The 20,347-nt window shown below is 36.2% G+C and overlaps 2 protein-coding genes across 51 annotated transcripts in view; one reads left to right on the top strand and one right to left on the bottom strand.

Moving 5' to 3' along the window:
• LOC130052342 (zinc finger protein 239-like) overlaps nucleotides 1-1,650 on the top strand; it is a 2,377-nt gene extending 727 nt beyond the window's left edge. The window contains exons 4-5 of the mRNA XM_056156911.1: nucleotides 193-276; nucleotides 904-1,650. Of these exons, the coding sequence (XP_056012886.1) occupies nucleotides 193-276; nucleotides 904-1,424 (605 nt within the window). The 3' untranslated portion in view covers nucleotides 1,425-1,650. The remainder of the gene's footprint in view (nucleotides 1-192; nucleotides 277-903) is intronic.
• A 12,672-nt stretch (nucleotides 1,651-14,322) lies between these two features.
• The window catches only part of LOC130052340 (rho guanine nucleotide exchange factor 11-like), a 73,171-nt gene continuing 67,146 nt past the window's right edge, over nucleotides 14,323-20,347 (bottom strand). For 30 of the 50 annotated variants that reach the window (XM_056156858.1, XM_056156871.1, XM_056156859.1 and 27 more), the window contains 5 exons: nucleotides 19,899-19,998; nucleotides 19,170-19,264; nucleotides 18,599-18,655; nucleotides 16,795-17,017; nucleotides 14,323-16,438 (listed from right to left, as the gene is read on the bottom strand). In XM_056156858.1, the coding sequence (XP_056012833.1) occupies nucleotides 15,606-16,438; nucleotides 16,795-17,017; nucleotides 18,599-18,655; nucleotides 19,170-19,264; nucleotides 19,899-19,998 (1,308 nt within the window). In that variant the 3' untranslated portion in view covers nucleotides 14,323-15,605. The remainder of the gene's footprint in view (nucleotides 16,439-16,794; nucleotides 17,018-18,598; nucleotides 18,656-19,169; nucleotides 19,265-19,898; nucleotides 19,999-20,347) is intronic. The other 20 variants (XM_056156865.1, XM_056156868.1, XM_056156875.1 and 17 more) reach the window with 3 other exon arrangements.

The following is a 20,347-nucleotide window of genomic DNA, read 5'->3' as shown; positions in this document are numbered from 1 at the left end:
TGCAGTAAGCTAGATTCTCCTTATCAGAGATTTTCTACAGCTCCATATATTTCCGATTTCTCATGGTCATTAAGATCCTTTTAATGCATTGAACTGTTCCGGTCAGTAACGAAATAGGGCAGTCAAAATAAGTTTGACATATTTTACCCGTTATTTCTTGTTTTGTTCATACTTATCATTTGTTTATTGCAGGAGATAAACCACATGAGTGCATACTATGCGGGAAGAAATTCGCCCTCCAGTGCAATCTGAAAACTCACATGAAAACGCATGAAGGTAATCTTTACTTCCGGTACAACCTGACGATTGATTACTTCAGTTAGTCAATTGGTTTTATTACCAGTATTTGCTGAAATGTAAAGAACATTATATATGGAAACCACGCTTGCATCAATGCCGCGCGATAAGTAGACCAATGACTGCCTTATGAAGACAATCATACCATGTTATTTTTCAAGACACATTCTTTCCAGATACAGTGTTTTCAAAGTGTCCCCGTAAATTCAGATTTCAAGACCTTCTGTACATGTCAACCAATTTGGTGATGCATTGTGGTACAGGGTAGTATTGCCACAAGAATTTGTAGGTTTTACCAAGAAATAATGACGGGGTTAAATTTTACATCCTATTTATGAATATTTAACTCGTACTGTTACGTTACCAACTGCAGGTGAAGTGCTACAAATCTTTGACCCGTACATGCCTCTCAATGTCATAGCAGGGAGGGGTCTTTATCGTGTTAGTTTACTGTGACTGTGCTGGATGTAGAAGCAATCGCTACCTATTTAAACGTCCTTGGTCTGACGCGCGACCACCGGGATTAAGAATCGAACTAGGTTACTGTAATTTATATAAAACTGCAATATCTATATATAATACATGTGTATGTATTCTATTTCACAGCTTCAACTATGCAAGATAACTGTATCAAGTGTGGAAAGTCGTTCATGCCGAATCAGAGCTCCCCAAAGCGAGTATGTACACAGTGTCTGAAAATCAAACCTGAGGATACAGAAAATGGACAGAAGAAAAAAAGGATAACAGATTTCAGTATCTCAAGACTGACTAACACAACGCCAAAGAAATCGTCATTTTCTCCGTACCGTCCCACTAAATCTGCCAGCAGTGAGGGCCATTCACGTTACTCCAGTTCCGACTTCCTTCACTCATCTCCTTACTCTCCTAAACTGGTTCCCCCGCCATTTGAACATTCATTGTTGTCACCACTACAGCCAACGAACGTCTTGGCAAACACAATCCATTTCTCACATGCCATTATGTCGCCCTTCCAAGCACGATTTTTCCAAAGTCGAGGTACTGCCAATTTATCAAAACCTTACTTTGGAGATGTGTCGCCAGGAAGTGACGTAACGTATTCTCGTTTGCCTTGGACAGGGTCCATGTCACATCATCAAAGTTATTGAAATACGCAAGTACCGGTGTGTGTGTGTATGAGAGAGAGAGAGAGAGAGAGAGAGAGAGAGAGAGAGAGAGAGAGAGAGAGAGAGAAACTATATTAAAAGCATTAGTGCAATGCCGTCCATGCCTTGTGCACACAGTCTACGCAAGTGATATCTGCCTGTCTCTTTATCATATTTCTATCTGTATATAACCTAAGATGTGTAATTTAATAAATAGATTAAAACTTGTAGTGACCTCTGTTTTTTTAATATCAGTTTGCAATGTTCATTAGAGAACGGTATGAAAAGGCAACAACTCGTAGAGTTCTAATTGTCTCCCCTGGGACTCGTAATTCAGGTCTCCGATAACCACTGGGATGTGTGGTTTATGTAAGTCAACCAACAGATACAGACATTTCGACGAATCGTCAATTCTTGTAAGACGTAAATGCTCTTTAGTCAACGAAACCATTTGATGAATGGCATGCTGCTTTAAGTAACTCTGAACACTTTTATAAGCAAAGTCATCCCAGATCTCTGTCTCCAACGTTTGGGGCATACACTATTTGTTAGAACCCCGACTATTATTTTGACATAGTATACTCGGAATGTAACATTATTATATAAATAACGCATCGTCCCATATTATCTTAAACGGAACTATATGGGGTTCCGTTTTAATACATGTAATTGTATTCGTAACTTATTTCTTGATATCATTACACAATTCTTGATGATTATCAACAATGTGGGATTCATGATATCAATAATTCCTTGCTATTTCTATAATCCAAAGTTTTGATATCAGGGATTCTAATTCCTTTTGAGGATTTCTTTTCATCCGTAATTCGAATTAAATAAAAAAAAGAACCAGATCTAGAATTTTTTATGTCAATAATTTGATTGAAAGTGTATGCAATACCAGTATTATTTCCTCTTTTTTTGGAATGTAAATGTTCTTATTTATATTCACGAGAAAAGGGTAAAGCTTTAGACATTTTATTCTATCTCAAAACCACCCAGGACCATTCTATTTAACATAGACAAGAGATCGTTTCAAAATCAACAAGAGGCTGATGAGTGTTAACAGTCACTCGAGTATCACTTTACGTAGATAAACGTGTTTTTGAGAAATGGTGCAAATGTGCTTCTTTAAAACCCTGAGAATTGGAAGTCAAAAAGGATGTTTATTCTTCTGATTCTGGTCACATGCAGCCTTTGTGTCGTGTAAAGCCGCCAACATCACTCAGTTACTGAGATGCAGCCCAGATGATAGTTTATTCATTTTTTAGTTCATTATATCATTTAAAAATTCATTATGATACAGTATTTAGGAAGGGATTCGGATACAAGTTTAAATATTTCTAAAGTAGTGATCTTGACCTTGATTGAAGGTTAGGTCAATCTCACTCTGTCCGGTCATAAGCAACCTTTGTACAAAATATGAAGCAGATGTTCCGGAGTGAATGTTAACTATAAAGATGTAATGCATTTTCAGGTCACGAGTCATAAATCCCTGGACCGGAACCACTAACTGGCGGGTTATAAAGTCCACATTTTTGGTAGAGACCACTATGTAGAATTATGACTAGTGTATACACCCTGACGTTCAGATGTAGGGGATCGTATTTCTCACGATCCTTAAATCCTCACCAAAGAGCTTAAACCATAAAGGACATCAACACATTAGCTGTGACATGCGGCCCCCAATGATTTAGTAAAACATCAAAGTTTGAAATATGCAATTTACAATGTCCCAAGATCTTCATTAATGCCTTACCTTACAGGTTTGGGATTTCATTTTACTGAAAATTTATTAACACTAAGAGCTATGCCGTCTTTTGAAGTCGGGGTTGTCTGTTTTTGTTAAATCTCTATTGATATTCATCGAATGACTGTTTTTTAAAGCCTTTGTTTATATCGAGCACAGGGTTGTTCAGATTTCACTTTTTTATTATAAGTCGTTTCTGTAATTAAAAAAAATCATATCCAAAAGACAAGACTGGACAATTCTTGTGCTGGTGATGGAATTCATAACAAGAGGCCCACAGGCCTTATCGGTCACCTGAATACTAGTGAAAAAGTATCACTACTCCCACAGGCCTTATCGGTCACCTGAATACTAGTGAAAAAGTATCACTACTTATATGGGCTATGAAATCTAGAAAAAAATTCCTGCTCTGAATATCTAAGCTAAATTCTAATGTTCAGCAACAGTATAAAACAAGATCTGTTCTTAAAACTTCACCGCCCTCAAAAGTGCATACACTGATGAAAGGCTTCAAATAATAGGTGTATTAACATTAAAACATCAAAAGTTATGACTAATTTGGACTTCCTAAAGTCATAACCCTGGGTTGTGAAATTCACCATTTTCTGCACATCCTTTTCTGCTATTCCTTAGATGCATTTAGATTTTATACAGTATCAGCAAACTTACACATAAATACTATATACTAAGTTTGGCCCCACCCTGGGGAAAATCAAATTTACAATTTTGGTAAATGACTACCTGCTCTATCCATTTAGTTTCAATATAGTATCAAAAGCACTAAAGAAGATGTTATTCAAGTGTTTTTCACATAAACACTATATAACAAGTTAGGCCCCGCCCTGGGGTCAGAATCCCTACCCCGGGGATCATGAAATTTACAATTTTGGTAGTTTTTGCCCTGCCCCTAAGGCCCTAGGAATCCTGAAATTTACAATTTACGTTCCCTTTGTTCCAAATATATTTCATACCAAATTTGAAAAGAATTGAAATGATAGTTATCAAGAAGTTAAAAATGTCTATTGTTCACACATTTAATAACTGACCATTTTGGCCCCACCCTGATACCAAAACCCCTACCCCTGGAATAATCAAATTTACAATTTTGGTAAAGGACTACCTGTTCTTTCTAAATATCTATTTACTTTTAATTTAGTATCAATAGCATTAAGGAAGACGTAATTTAAGTGTTTTACACATAAACACTATATATCAAGTTTGGTCCCGCCCTGGGGTCAGAACCCCTACCCCGGGGATCATGAAATTTACAATTTTGGTAGAGGCCTTCCAGCTCTACATCACTATGCATTTAGTTTTTCTTACATGTGTGTGGTTCTTGAGAAGAAGATTTTTGAAAATTGGTAAATTTTGGGCAGTTTTTGCCCCACTCCTAGGACCCCAGGGGTGCTGGAGTCCTGAAATTTACAATTTATGTCCCCCTTGTCCCAATGATGCTTCATACCAAATTTGAAAAGAATTGGACTGGTAGTTATTAAGAAGTTAAAAATGTTCAATTGTTAACGAACGACTGACGACGGACGACAACCGATTGCAATAGGTCACCTGAGTTTACTCAGGTGAACTAAAATGAATACCATAAAAATCTGCAAAACCTGTACGTTTTCTTTCTACTTCATTTACCTCTACTGATCTCTGGTAGTAATTCTGTAGTTTTCGGGCTAAGGGTGACCATTTAAAACTTAGTATTCAACCCTTATCTTCCAATATCCCAGGGGAAAAGGACTGTACACTTACTGGAAATACATCAGTGCTTAATATTTTCCAAAACGTGTGATAGATAAATCAATTTTTATTTGAAAATAGGTATGGTAAAAAGGGACAAGTTACAGCTAAAGAGGGGAGTGCTGCATAATTATGCTACTAGTCTGTATTATTGATGGTCAGGAATTGGAAAAAAATCTAAACAATTCATGTATTTTCAATGTACAATCTATATAGCCCCACCCTAGATTCTGAACCCCTGACCCAAGGGCCATGAATTTCCCAATTTTGGTAGAAGCACTCTTGTTCAGTACATGTTTAACCATGCACCTAGTTTTTCTGCCAAATGTCCAGGAGTACAAATAAGGTTTCAAAGAGTGTGCTATTCTTAGAAGTTGTGTTTGTACAGTTCCAAAGGGTAGGGATCACGAAATTACAATTTTTGTTCCCCTATCCAACTTGGCCATAGAGTTTCTGACAAAAAGTTAAAAATCGTTCAGTTAGCGACGTACGACGCTGAACGGGTGTTGCTAGCATTGGTCACTCGAATGAAATAGGTGGCCGAATAATTTCGATCCAGATAAAAAAAAAAAAAGAGGCCTATGGGCCACATCGCTCACCTGAGTCACCTTGGCTCATGTTTAAAGATTTTTCCTATTCGTATGTAAAACTTTGATCCCTATTGTGGCCCCAACCTACTCCCGGGGGTGGGGGCGAGGGGTGATTTTTACAAAATTAAATCTGCACTATGTTATGAAGCTTTCATGTAAATGTAAACTTTCCTGGCCAGTGATTTTTAAGAAGAAGATTTTTAATGATTTTCACTATATATTTGTATGTAAAATTTTGATCTTCTGATGGGGCATCTTACCTCCGGGGACCATGGTTTTAACAAACTTCAATCTGCACTATGTCAGGAGGCTTTTGTGCAAATGTAAACTTCTTTAGCCTAATGGTTCTTAAGGAGAAAATTTTTAAAGATTTTTTCTCTTTATTAGTTATGTAAAACTTTGATCTCCTATTGTGGCCCCATCCTAACCCCAGTGGTCATGAGTTTCACAAACTTGAATCTGCACTATGTCAGGAAGCTTTCATGTAAATATCAGCTTTTCTGGCTCAGTGGTTCTTGAGAAGAAGATTTTTCAAGATTTTCCCTATATATTTCTATGTAAAACTTTTATCCCCTATTGTCGTCTCATCTTACTCCCGGGGGTCATGATTTTAATAAACTTGAATCTGCACTATGTCAGGATGCTTTCATGTAAATTTCCACTTTCCTGGCCCAGTAGGTTTTGAGAAGAAGATTTTTAAAGATTTTCCTTATATATTTCCATGTAAAACTTTGATCCTCTATTGTGGCCTCATCCAACCCTCAGGGGCCATGATTTTAACAAAAGTGAATCTGCACTATGCCAGAAAGCTTTCGTGTAAATATCAGCTCTTCTGGCCCAGTGGTTCTTGAGAAGAAGATTTTTGAATTACCCCACCCTATTTTTGCATTTTTGTGATTATCTCCCCTTTGGAGGGAGCATGGCCCTTCATTTAAATAGACTTGGAAGCCCTTCACCCAAGGATGCTTTTGGTCAAGTTTGGATATAATTGGCCCAGTGGTTCTGGTGAAGAAGTCGAAAATGTAAAAAGTTTACAGACAGACGGCGGACAACAGGCGATCAGAAAAGCTCACTTGAGCTTTCAGCTCAGGTGAGCTAAAAACGGTTCGAAAGGAAGTCGGCCATTGTTTATCCTTAAGGATGAATTACACACCAGAGAAATCTGATATGGATGGAAAGTGGAGGATATGTACAATAATGCTTTGAAATTAAAAATCCCATTTAGTGAAAAAATATAGTTTTAGAAGAAAGTAATCTGATTTTTTCCCACCCCTTGATAGACTCGTACGCACGAACTATAGACCAGCAGCCGACACGTAACCTTACCGAGTACCCAGCTAGGTAATTTTTAAAAAGGGTCTAGGAATATACATGTATTGCTGATATAGAAGTCAGCCATTACGACGATGTAGTATTCATCCTTAATAATGGCCGAATTCCTTTCGAACCATTTATAGAAAAATAAATCACAGCGATATTTTTATCCTTTTTAACTTCATTGCCAACCCGGATAGCCCAGTGGGTTAATATGTGATCGTCGACTGATCATGAGTTCAAATCTTTCCGGTGTTATAATTTTTTTTTTATCCCCATTTATTCTAAAACTGCATTTATTCACTAGATAAAGTAAATTTGAAATGTTTGATTTCAAAATATAATTATACATATCCTTCACTTCCCACTCAATAACGTTTTCTTATACACCTGTATTACATATGTACATGTACATGTATATGGGTGTTGTTAAAACGCGAAACGGAAATATTGTATTCAATAATGTTATGAGGAGGTCAGCATTTTGTAAAATCAAAAGGCTCATTATGAACAAAAGAAGCAGAAATTACAGAGAGAATGGGAAGTCATTCTTAGAATCCAACGTCTCATATACGTCATACTAATACATATGTATTTACAAAGCATTATAACTTATTATGAAATTAAGCTCCTGTGGGTACCACCCCCTTTTCCCGACTTTGTCATTTTGTGGAACCCCCCCCCCCCCACCCCCCACCCATGTGACAGTGTGCTGTTTCAAAATTACAAAAAGAACACTATACTGAAAAATACTTGAATTAAAATTTAATCTCTTACAAATTTTATCACTTTATTCTGGCTTCCACCTCAGAAAAAGAATTTATGAGCCTATCCAATTATTAAGGGTTTTCAACCACATAAAAAAAAAAAAATTCAATTATTTTACCCAAACATAGCCTTTTTAAATCGAACTTGCTTTTACTCGAACTAGATACTTTTTTAAGACATTACAACTTGAATGTGAATTTAGTTCTACACCGAATATACATTTATGCATCACATCAATTTTAAAGCCAAGTCCGATGTGTATAAAAATGTTCGCCTCATGTGGGATCGATACATGTATATGATATTATATGTAAACTAAGAGTTCACACATGTATCGGTATCCTGAGGATTAGTGTTGGACCGGAAGATATACAGCGAGAACGGGAAAAAAACTCCACCAAAACGATTGAAACAGAACTATTGAAAACTAATGTGAAGTTCATGACCCTGTTAAGAAGAATTAACATATTTCAAAGTATATGAAATAACTAAAATACTAACAAAGAATTTATGTTTGAATGGAATTAAAAGGTCATTTCATTATCAATCTAATATGATACAAGTACATGTATTGAGATGGAGCGCTGCGGTTACTCGGTTTCTGAGTAAATAAAAAAAAATCACAAGCACAAGATGTTTAAGTTGTTGACACACACACCACACCACGAGAGGGGGGGGGGGTGTGTGTATAAACCCGGTGTTCTTTCCATTCTGTACATGTACCAATAGGTGTCACTGCTCGCTAACACCTGTCAATGCCGAAATTACAAGATTCTTGTAAAACACTTTGTAAACTCTTATACAAACGTTTGACTGTCTACTAATCAGTTCACGGTGCAGATAAAATTGTTTTACCGCTTGTAAACAAATTCTAAAATTTAGATTTTTCTTAAAATAAAGCATATTTTATCGATTGTTGGTGTCCTCTCAGCTACATTAATCAGAAACTAGGATGACGGTGGATTGAACAGTAGGTACGTAACAAGTTAAAATACGAGCGCATTCTATTTGCAAACATACAAGGGGTTAAAGTAAATACAAGAATACAAAATACCTGTAACACGTGTGTTGTCGCAAGTTTTAACTTTTCATTCATATTGAGATACCACCAGCCACTTTAGACGTATGCTTAAAGTTCGGGGCTGTAGCATTGAGGGTTCGTTAACTCTTGCAACAACACAGGACCTCGGTTTTTAAGGTCATATCCGAAAGACCCGCGATTCTCAATTTTAAGGAAGTATACTACTCTAGAGAGATTTGATATAAATAAAAAATTATTGTATTTTTCCTTGCGTTATCAAATTATAGACCGGTTTCTTAATTTACATGTAGCTGTGTTGCAAGAGCCACAGAGCTTGTCAGGTTTAAGTATACATGTATATACATTTTCTTTTCATAATATTTTCTTTTATAAATACCAAGCTGGTCACTCAACAGTGTATCAAATTATTGAAACATATGGTAATGTTCTAAATCTATAGATGAGGGTAAATAATGTATGATTTTTTGTTATCTTTTCAAAGCATTTGATCGCGTCTTGCACAGACGATTACTTTTCAAGTTACAATCATATGGAATTAAAGGCCAATTATTATTATTATTATAGTTTAAAAGCTATTTAGAAGGTAGAACACAGAGTTCTATACAGGGACTCGCTCTCTTCTGTAAAACACGTACATGTACGTGCAGGGGTTCCTCAAGGTCCTCTTCTTGGTCCCCTGCTATTTTTGATATATATTAATGATGTTGCAACAATTTTTTTTTTGTAGATTATACGCCGATGATGATTCTTTACAACATCCTTCTGATAATTTAGAAACGATCGAACGTTATTTCAATAATGATCTTCATTACAAAATGGTCCGAAAAATGGTTTTTGAAATTACTTAAAAAACAAAGGCTGTGTTCTTCACTAGAAAGAAAAATGTAGACTATCCCAATCTTAATTTTCTACAGTGTCAATTGCAATTGTAGATCAACACAGGCATTTATGCATTATATCTAAGTTGGTCATAACTCATTACTTGCTAATGCCAAGGAAAAAAACTGGGGATTATGAAAAAATATATATTCAAACTTAATTATAAAACGTTATCGCTGATGTACATTTCTTTTATAAGACAACAATTAGAATACGCCTCAGGGGGAAATGTTGGGAAGGATGGTGCAGGGGCTTCGACAGTCTCGTTTAATGTCAGCATTTCGCAAATTCGATTGTCGTTATAACTATCTAGTTTGCCAATACAACCTATCATTGGGTCAAATGCTGTCTGACTTGTTTCATACCGATTGTTAGGTCGTTCTTGGCACTGATTTTGACTACGGATAACTCTGTTTACCCGATCAAGATTGCTCACGGCAGGTAGGGCCGGTCGACTGTGAATGCTAACTCCTCCTAGGCACCTGATCCCACTTCTGGTTTATCCAGGGGTCCGTGTTTGCCCCACTCTCTATTTTGTATCGCTTATAGGAGTTATAAGATTGATCACTGTTCGTTATCTTCACCTTTCACTAGGCGAAAAACAACACGGTTAAAAAGAATGTATAAAGTGGACCAGAATTTCACTCAAACTACTTTAAAGACATTTTTCCTGGCAAAACTACACACCAGTTATAAATCAGTGGAATTCCCTACCTGTTGAAATCAAACAATGTGAACATTTGGGGATATTTATGAATAAATCACACCCCCCCCCCCCAAAAAAAAAACAAGAGGCCCATGGGCCACATCGCTCACCTGAGTCACCTTGGCCCATATCTGAAGACTTTCCATATATATTTGCATATAAAACCTTGGTCCCTATTATGGCCCAAACTACCCTTTGCAAACTTGAATCTACACTATGTCAGAAAGCTTTCATGTAAATGTCAACTTCTTTGGCCCAATGGTTCTTTTAAAGCTTTTTTCTATATTTGTATGTAAAACTTTGCCCCCCCCCCCCCCCCCCCCCCCACTTGTGGCCCCATCCTACCCCCCGGGAACCATGATTTGAACAAACTTGAATCTGCACTATGTCAGAAAGTTTTCTTGTAAATATCAGCTTTTCTGACTCAGTGGTTATTGAGAAAAAGATTTTAACTATATATTTGTATGTAAAACTTTGATCCCCCTTGTGGCCCCATCCTACCCCCGAAGCCCATGATTTGAAGAAACTTGAATCTGCACTATGTCAGAAAGTTTTCATGTCAAAATCAGCTTTTCTGGCTTAGTGGTTCTTGAGAAGAAGATTTTTAAAGTTTTTCCCTATATATTTGTGTGTAAAAACTTTGATCCCCCCCTTGGGGCCCCATCTTATCCCCGGGGGCCATGATTTGAACAAACTTGAATCTGCACTATGTCAGAAAGTTTTCATGTAAAAATCAGCTTTTCTGGCTTAGTGGTTCTTGAGAAGAAGATTTTTAAAGTTTTTCCCTATATATTTGTGTGTAAAACTTTGATCCCCCCTTGGGGCCTCATCTTATCCCCGGGGGCCATGATTTGAACAAACTTGAATCTGTACTATGTCAGAAAGTTTTCATGTAAAAATCAGCTTTTCTGGCTTAGTGGTTCTTGAGAAGAAGATTTTTCCTATATATTTGTATGTAAAACTTTGATCCCCTATTGTGGCCCCATCCAACCCCAGGGGCCCATGATTTGAACAAACTTGAATCTGCATTATGTCAGGAAGCTTTCATGTAAATCTCAGCTTTTCTGGCTTAGTGGTTCTTGAGAAGAAGATTTTTAAAGTTTTTCCCGATATATTTGTGTGCAAAACTTTTACCCCTCCTTGGGGCCCCATCCTATCCCCGGGGGCCATGATTTGAACAAACTTGAATCTGTACTATGTCAGAAAGTTTTCATGTAAAAATCAGCTTTTCTGACTCAGTGGTTCTTGAGAAGAAGATTTTTCCTATATATTTGTATGTAAAACTTTGATCCCCTATTGTGGCCCCATCCAACCCCAGGGGCCCATGATTTGAACAAACTTGAATCTGCATTATGTCAGGAAGCTTTCATGTAAATCTCAGCTTTTCTGGCTTAGTGGTTCTTGAGAAGAAGATTTTTAAAGTTTTTCCCGATATATTTGTGTGCAAAACTTTTACCCCTCCTTGGGGCCCCATCCTATCCCCGGGGGCCATGATTTGAACAAACTTGAATCTGCACTATGTCAGAAAGTTTTCATGTAAATCTCAGCTTTTCTGGCTTAGTGGTTCTTGAGAAGAAGATTTTTCAAGATTTTTCCTATATATTTGCATGTAAAACTTTGATCCCCTATTGTGGCCCCATCCATCCCCAGGGGCCCATGATTTGAACAAACTTGAATCTGCATTATGTCAGGAAGCTTTCATGTAAATCTCAGCTTTTCTGGCTTAGTGGTTCTTGAGAAGAAGATTTTTAAAGTTTTTCCCTATATATTTGTGTGTAAAACTTTGATCCCCCCCTTGGGGCCCCATCTTATCCCCGGGGGCCATGATTTGAACAAACTTGAATCTGCACTATGTCAGAAAGTTTTCATGTAAAAATCAGCTTTTCTGGCTTAGTGGTTCTTGAGAAGAAGATTTTTAAAGATTTTTCCTATATATTTGCATGTAAAACTTTGATCCCCTATTGTGGCCCCATCCAACCCCAGGGGCCCATGATTTGAACAAACTTGAATCTGCATTATGTCAGGAAGCTTTCATGTAAATCTCAGCTTTTCTGGCTTAGTGGTTCTTGAGAAGAAGATTTTTAAAGTTTTTCCCTATATATTTGTATGTAAAACTTTGATCCCCCCTTGTGGCCCCATCCTACCACCGGGGGCCATGATTTGAACAAACTTGAATCTGCAATATGTCAGGAAGCTTTCAGGTAAATTTCAGCTCTTCTGGCCCAGTGGTTCTTGAGAAGAAGATTTTTAAATGACCCCACCCTATTTTTGCATTTTTGTGATTATCTCCCCTTTGAAAGGGACATGGCCCTTCATTTGAACAAACTTGAAAGCCCTTCACCCAAGGATGCTTTTGGCCAAGTTAGGTTGAAATTGGCCCAGTGGTTCTGGAGAAGAAGTCAAAAATGTGAAAAGTTTACAGACAGACGGACAGACAGACAGACAGACGGACGCCGGACAAAATGTGATCAGAATAGCTCACTTGAACCTTCCGTTCAGGTGAGCTAAAAATAAGTTCACCTCCTCTTTACTTCGCATGTGGCAACCGTTGTTTAACTATTATTCATATAATGTATATCAAACAAAGATTTATTCCGTTGTTTAACTATTATTCATATAATGTATATCAAACAAAGATTTATTCCGTTGTTTAACTATTATTCATATAATGTATATCAAACAAAGATTTATTCCGTTGTTTAACTATTATTCATATATTGTATATCAAACAAAGATTTATTCCGTTGTTTAACTATTATTCATATAATGTATATCAAACAAAGAATTATTCCGTTGTTTAACTATTATTCATATAATGTATATCAAACAAAGATTTATTCCGTTGTAACATCATTAATAGTCCTTGATGTACTTGTGGAAAAGTTGAATATGAATATCATTACTTTTTTTTTTTTACATGTCCAATGTATGAAGAAGCCAAATATTATAAGTACTCTTCTTTGGGGCGAAAATTTCCTTAGTAATAGTGAAAACGAATATTTGTTTACTATCATACAAGCTTTTATCAAACATGTTGATGTTTTGATTAATTAGTACACACACACATATTATATATATATCAATCATTAGTTTGTTTTTCTTTGTGCGCGATCCCATAGTAAATTCAGTTACAATAAAACATGTTCAATCCAAAAAACATTTTGAAATTGAAAACTTTCAAAAAATGCAGATTTAGTTGAAAGTAATCTGGGGGAAAAAAATCAAACCCTTGCTGGACTTGAACCCGCGATCGACAAATATATTTTCATTCACATTTCAAAGGGAAGTCACCCATTATGACGATGTCGTATACTTCCTCAACCTACGCGGCGTTTCTCAATATGATTTTTTCGACATTTCACGCACAATTCCCTTCCATCCTATCTAGTTTCTACAAAAAATCGTGGGGGTACATTGCGATGTCTGTTTTATAGATAGAATATTTAAATAGTTCCTAGTTATTGCAAGTAAAAAGGTAAAGTTTGCCCTTATGAATTACAGCAAGTTGTATAAAAGGACATTACTGTAGCAAACAAGAAGACGAAAATCTTTGGAACAATTGGCATCGAACCCGGAACCCTTGCATCACTAGTTAGGCAATCACCCCTGAGCTATCCAGGCCAATATACAAAGTATGGTAATATCACTACAACATAAAACCTAATTCGGAAATCAATCAAGAACTCTTTATTATCAAACAGATGAAAAAACAATTTTAGCGAAAATTTCAGAAACGTTGCAAATGGCGAAGGAGAAATCACTACCTATGTTTACGTCTTAGGTTTGACAAGGTCAATGCACAACCAGGCCTGGATTTCTCGAAAAAATCTCAAATCTTAAACTCAGTTTCAACTTAAGTTTGAGTTTTTATCTTAGTTAAGATTTTGCTCAAATTGCATTTCTCAAAACGATCTTAGTAAAATCTCAAACTTGCAACCTCCTGCATTTACAAAGTAAACGCTCTACCATTGAGCTAAAGCAATGGTGTTAAAATTAAAGAAAATGCAAGTTGGAGTTAACCTGCATTTTGACACCACACCAGCATACATAAAAGCAGCAGATAATTGAAATTACTCCATAAAAACCATATTTTTCAGCAAAACACAGAAGAGTTTTAAAGATTTTAATATTTCTGGCATCATTATCATAAATTTCTCAACATAAATCTTGGCTTTACATAAGCCAAAGGTTTACTTACAGTGTTTATCTGTGCATCTTAATGATTGCATTAATTAATTTAATTGATGACATGTAACTCCCAGACGTCACATGACCCACATGATAAGGGCTAAAGCTTTAGCATGGCACTCACTCATTGTATCAAATGAACACTATGAAATTATCAGCTAAATACAATGTAATGCAGTTTGACTTTCTGACTGAAAATGCTATTCAGAAAACTGAACAATAATAAAATTTTGCTACAGATCATTGTGCTACAGCAGTGGTTTCTCAGTGTAATTTAATAGGCAGTTTGACATAGTGACCAAATCAGCGACAACGAGAATGTGAAATAAAGTTCACTGATACAAAATGAGACTTGATATGCCAATATTGAGCACACTTTCATACAAGCACAAGAAAAACAAGAGTAGTCTTCCCTTCCATACATCATATAAAAAGCTTTGCAATAGAACTAAAATAATTGTATTGCACCCTAAAGTCAGCCTTAGGTTTCAAACTTGGGCCTTTACTGAAAGAATAACAATATAAATGATGCCTAAAATAAATGTTCACAGCCGCAGAATGAACTAACAATGATGTATATGAGAATCAAGAATATCCAAGAATGCTAGCTGTACACATATCAATCTGAAAGTGAATGAGGTTTTGACTATGAAGGCATTGCTTATTTACAAACTGTACACACTTATCCTGTTTCATTGACATCAGAGACAACCATAACATAAATAAATATGTGACATCTTCCTTATTAAACAGAAAAATACATATATGTATATATATCTATATATAATATACGCAAAATAATATATTTGAATTACATATGTCAATCTCTTGTTTCTTGTTAATTCTTTGTATTTTATATAACTATTTTCCATTATAATATCTTCTCCGTCTATTAAGCTGTACAGAGGAATGAGTTAAGGAAACATTTCAAACACTGTCTCCCTCCACAAGAAACTAATGACAAGGGACATAACTGAGAACAATTCTTATTCAAGTTGGGGGGGAACATAAATTCCGCTATTATAGTGGTATATCACTGTTATAATGAGATTCCTCTATATTTTCATTTTCAGCAGAATCTCACTAAAATAGTCATATACCACTCTGATAGCGAAATTTACGTTTCCCTCCAACCTGTTATTCACATCCATGTTTGAATGTAGCACTTATCACAGAGCGAGACAGAAGTAGATCTGGATTAATGCTATACTGGAGAGCCACTATCTCTCTTATTGTCTGTTGTATTTGTAGATTCTAAGTTATTTTCATTATCATCATTGTCTAGAATTTTCTCCTCCAATTTTTCACTCAGTTTATCTTCAATGATTTGGCATTTTTCACGATCCTCCACCACTTCCTCATTCTGTTTGTCAGCAGTTTCTACATCCGATTCTGCCCCCTCTTTTCCCACATCTGTTTTCTCTTGGTCCATGATTTCTTCCTGTGATTGCTCTTGATTTAATCCCTCATTATTAGTCCTTTGCTCACTGTCTTCCCTGATTTCTGATTGTGTTTCCACTGCATCTTCATAGTCATCATTACTAAATCGTCTTTCATCATCTGTAACTGTTCCTTTTTCTGCTGAAAGCCCACCTGGATCCTCACATGGGTTTTCTTTAGGAAGAACTTTGGCACCTTCTTCCTCCTTTGTGGTGTCTTTGCACACAATGTCACTTTCCCCGGAATGAATGACATCCTTCTGGTTGGAAGAGAATTCTGTTACCTCCTCAGTCACCTCCTCAATGAGGTTGATCTCCGCCTTTTGGACACCATCCTCAGCTTTGATTTCCTCAGTCTTGGTGTCCTTAGCTCCAGTGAGTTCCTCCTCGGGCACACAAGGAGGTTCTGGCTCCACCACGGATTCCTCCTCTGGGGGCTCATTATCTGACACACACAATAGCTCAGTGTCAATGATTTCGATTGGCAATCTGGTAGGTACAGAGACCTCTGGTTCTGAGGCCTCTGGGTCGAAGTCATCGAGATCATCAGGTACATCTACTGCATCCACTTCTGCTTCATTATGATCTGACTGAACATCTGTAATTCAAATGTACAACACTGATTTATGACATGTCCATAACAAATATGTTGAATAACCAAATACTGGAAATTAAAATATTACAAAATATTTCTGTGCACCTTTAAAATCATTCTTGGTGGACTTACTTCATACCATGTTTAGAGATTTTTTCCCACCAGAATGTGATGAACATGCACGCACACACAAATACACAAGCCTTGTGATTCTGTCAGTGTCCTATCTTGTATCTCCAACTCAATCTGATGTACCCTGAACTTGCAAATCCTTAACGCTTTCTGTGCCCTACCTTGAACCACTTCCTCCTCAATCTGGTGTACTCTGGACTCACACACAAACTCTGTCCATGTCCTACCTTGTATTTCCTCCTCCTCAGTGTTGGCTACAGCCTCAGTATCAGAGTAAGAAGATGCATCCGAAATAAAGCTTTGAGGCCGGCCCTGGACGGGTGCGAGGGCTGCAGAGTTGGACCCCGAGACTCGCCTCTGGATCTCCCTAAGCATGTTCAGTTCTTCCTGGGCGGCCTTCAGTTCTAAACGGAGCCTTTCCCTCTCTTCGTCCCGGCTGTTCACCACAGCCTGTAAAAACAAGGAAAGAATCAAAAACACTTCAAAGAATTCCTATAATTCAATCAGATACAATTCTGCACATAATCAAAAAACACACAGCAAGACGAACAAACACTTATGCTGCTGTGAAATCATCTAAACTTGTAGGGCTCAATTTTCGTGGATTGTTCAAGTTTAACAGTTTCGTTGAGATGTAATTTCGTGAATTGGTTTCTGTAAATTGAAACATTAAATAGATCATTTATTTTGTTGTGGTTTGAAATTCGTAGGATAGGGGTACCTGCGGAAATTGACCCTCCACAAAATCTAATGATTTTACAGTATCTTCTGTAACACAGGTAAATTTGTTTTGTTAACCTGCAACAGCATACATGTGTATACAGATCACGAACAGTACATTTAATGGCATTTTCTTTGGTTGCCAAGCCAAAGATCCATTCTACAGCATGGGAACCACTTCAGGACATGCAGCATATAAAAGGGTTGGAACCTTGCCTTTTGTTATACTCTATGTAAAACTTAGGCTATTCAGTAATGTTAGTGTGTCTATATAAAAATCTCTAGATACAAAATTTGACAATCTGTATGAATTCATCTACATATACAATGTATGTAGCTATACAACATTTCTTAGTGTGTGTACTACCACTATGTAAATGACTATTGGTTAAAAATATTCTACTATGTTGTATACAGTGTTAATTCTACTGGTTTATAAAACTTTCAGATTTAGGATGTATTTTGCTCATAACTTATGTTTAAAGCAGCTGACATCTGGAAAATTAGAACATGTAAATGATCATTCATTCCAGAGTTATTTCATGTGTACATGTATATTCAACATGCTTCAGTTTTAATCATTTGTTTTCTTAATCAATAATGAGTTCCTTAAACAAAACAATATCATTGGCTAATGCCAACAACAATAGCAGTCGTATTTCATAGTAATGACATTGAAAAGGTGCAAGTTAGCAAGGTCTAAATTTTAGGTTTTGAATAACAGAATGACTAGGATGAACTAGTTTTTGAAAATCATGTTTCCTACAATCAAGTCTGCTACAAGACTGCCTGTGAGAGGTACATTTCCAAAATGTCTCCACTTCTGAAATACTGACACCCGAGAACTTTATTTAAATAGAATTTAAATTTTTGTATTCTCTTAGTATGTTCCATTCTAATGGAATTCTCCTGGACTGACTTGTGTTAATCATCTTTTAATCTTTCACTATGTACAAAGTTTCAGCAGAAGAAATGCCTTGTGCATTTTTTAAAATTATAACATATTGCTGGGAAAAACATATTGCATGCATGGCCCTCTTTCTAAAACAAATTGTCAATTGTTAACTTAAACTTTCCAATAATTCAAATTTCTTATAAAATTATTAGGTTTTGGTGGTACTCAAACCGAAACGATGAAAAAAAAAAACAAAAACAAAAACAAAAAAAACAACAAACATACTAATTGTACACATATCCTTCTGAAAAATTTTTTTTATCGTGTACACTAGCAGCTCATGCAGCGATTCTAAATTGTCTTACAAAGCGAAACTTTTCACACACAAAAAACCAAACTACTCATTGTTCACTCACTGAGGAAGATGCGGGACTGTGTCCCGCATTTAGTGCTGCATACTGTCTTGTTTTTTCCTGAAAGTCACCCAACACAGCAAATGTTATCAAACTCGCAACAACGGTCACAGTCAGTGATATATGTAGTGCAAGTAGTATATACATGTAACAACAATTAGATGCCAATGAACTTTAGAGGCGAAATATTTACCACTCTCTCATCTAATGTTTCCTGTTATTCTTTCTGACAAATTTTTAAAATATTCAAATCACCAGAATATCACAACTTGTCTAGTTTACCAACATAGCTTCATAGAGCTTACCATCAATACCCCCCCCCCCCCAATACATATATATGCAGATTTCAATAAATCACTACCAAAAACAATCAAATCAGTGGCAAATACATCCCTATCAGCAATTCTATCCTACATATTTACAACATCAAAATTGACACATCTGAAATCAAGCCTTGCAGGCTATACTGATACAACATGGATACAGTCGTGGACAGCCTGTCTGAATCACATCAAAATAGCTTTCCAGCTAGCGCTTCAATCTGCCTAGGCCAAAACAAGAGATGCTGACTTACCAGTAAATTGGTCAAAATTTGATTCATTCTATTTGCCATTTCTCGTAATTTCTCCATAGGTAGTGGCATCTTCAGTTCCTCCTCCACTAGTCCAGCTGCAAGAGGAATATTCTGGGTTAGAAAACTGAGCCATCAGATGAGTGAAAATTGATACTACTATCATAAAACATACATATGCTCTAGTATCACCGGAACATTTAAAAACAAAAGATCTTATTACAAAACATATAAATTCAAGACATATGTCTTTTTCAACTACCACTCACTTATTTCGAAAGCACTGCAGCAACAATCAAAACTGAAGTGTAAAGCTGTTAGACACTTGGACAGAAAATCATAAAATATTTCTCTAAAAGCCATTTTACAGTAAAATTTGGTACTTTGATTTAAACCATGCTAGTTGAGATTTAAAAAAAAAATTAAATAAATAACCTTACATATCATTATTCCTGCAAAACCAAAAATTTAACGCCAAAAAGAAAAGTTACTGCATCTATGAATTGCATAAAATATTATACCAACTATCATTTTTTAAGATGTAGGTTTACAAAATGTGTGGTATAAATCTATTAATTGCTCTTAAGAAAATAAATTTTCTTGTGTTTCCCTGTTCTGTTTCCCAAAGTAACTATTTCAAAATTCATGCTTAAATATAGCAAGCTACTGAAGGCAACACACAACACACACACAGACAGACAGACATGCCCATGTAAGACAGAGTCAACATACACTCAGCACTGTTTAACATAACCAAATATTTCTGGGTCTCGTCACTGAGGGCTAGCATAGCGTCGCTCATATTAGCATTCCCCGGCATCTCCTCCACCATCTACAAACAAAATGTAACATCATACATGTATTTCATAATAAACAAATCATTTTTGGTGCAAAGATGTTTATTTTATATTCTTCTATATCATACATGTAGCTTGAATAAGTTATAGTTTATGGAATCATATCTGATTTCTTAATAACAGTAATAGGCTATTAAATCAAACTTTGCAACAAAATGCAAATAATGCACAGGATGAAACAATGTAACACTTTTTAATTCGCTTTGACCAGGATTAATTTAGAACAGCTTTGTGTATTGCCTTGCAAATTGGATAACCAGTACTACAAGCTGGGAAATTTTTCCTTATTTAATGAACATATTACAGTATTTAGTGAAACTTCAT

Source organism: Ostrea edulis, chromosome 2, assembly GCF_947568905.1.
Source record: "Ostrea edulis chromosome 2, xbOstEdul1.1, whole genome shotgun sequence".
Classification (NCBI taxonomy): domain Eukaryota; kingdom Metazoa; phylum Mollusca; class Bivalvia; order Ostreida; family Ostreidae; genus Ostrea; species Ostrea edulis.
Note: the sequence above shows the minus strand (reverse complement) of the source record. Positions and strands in the feature narration are given on the sequence as shown.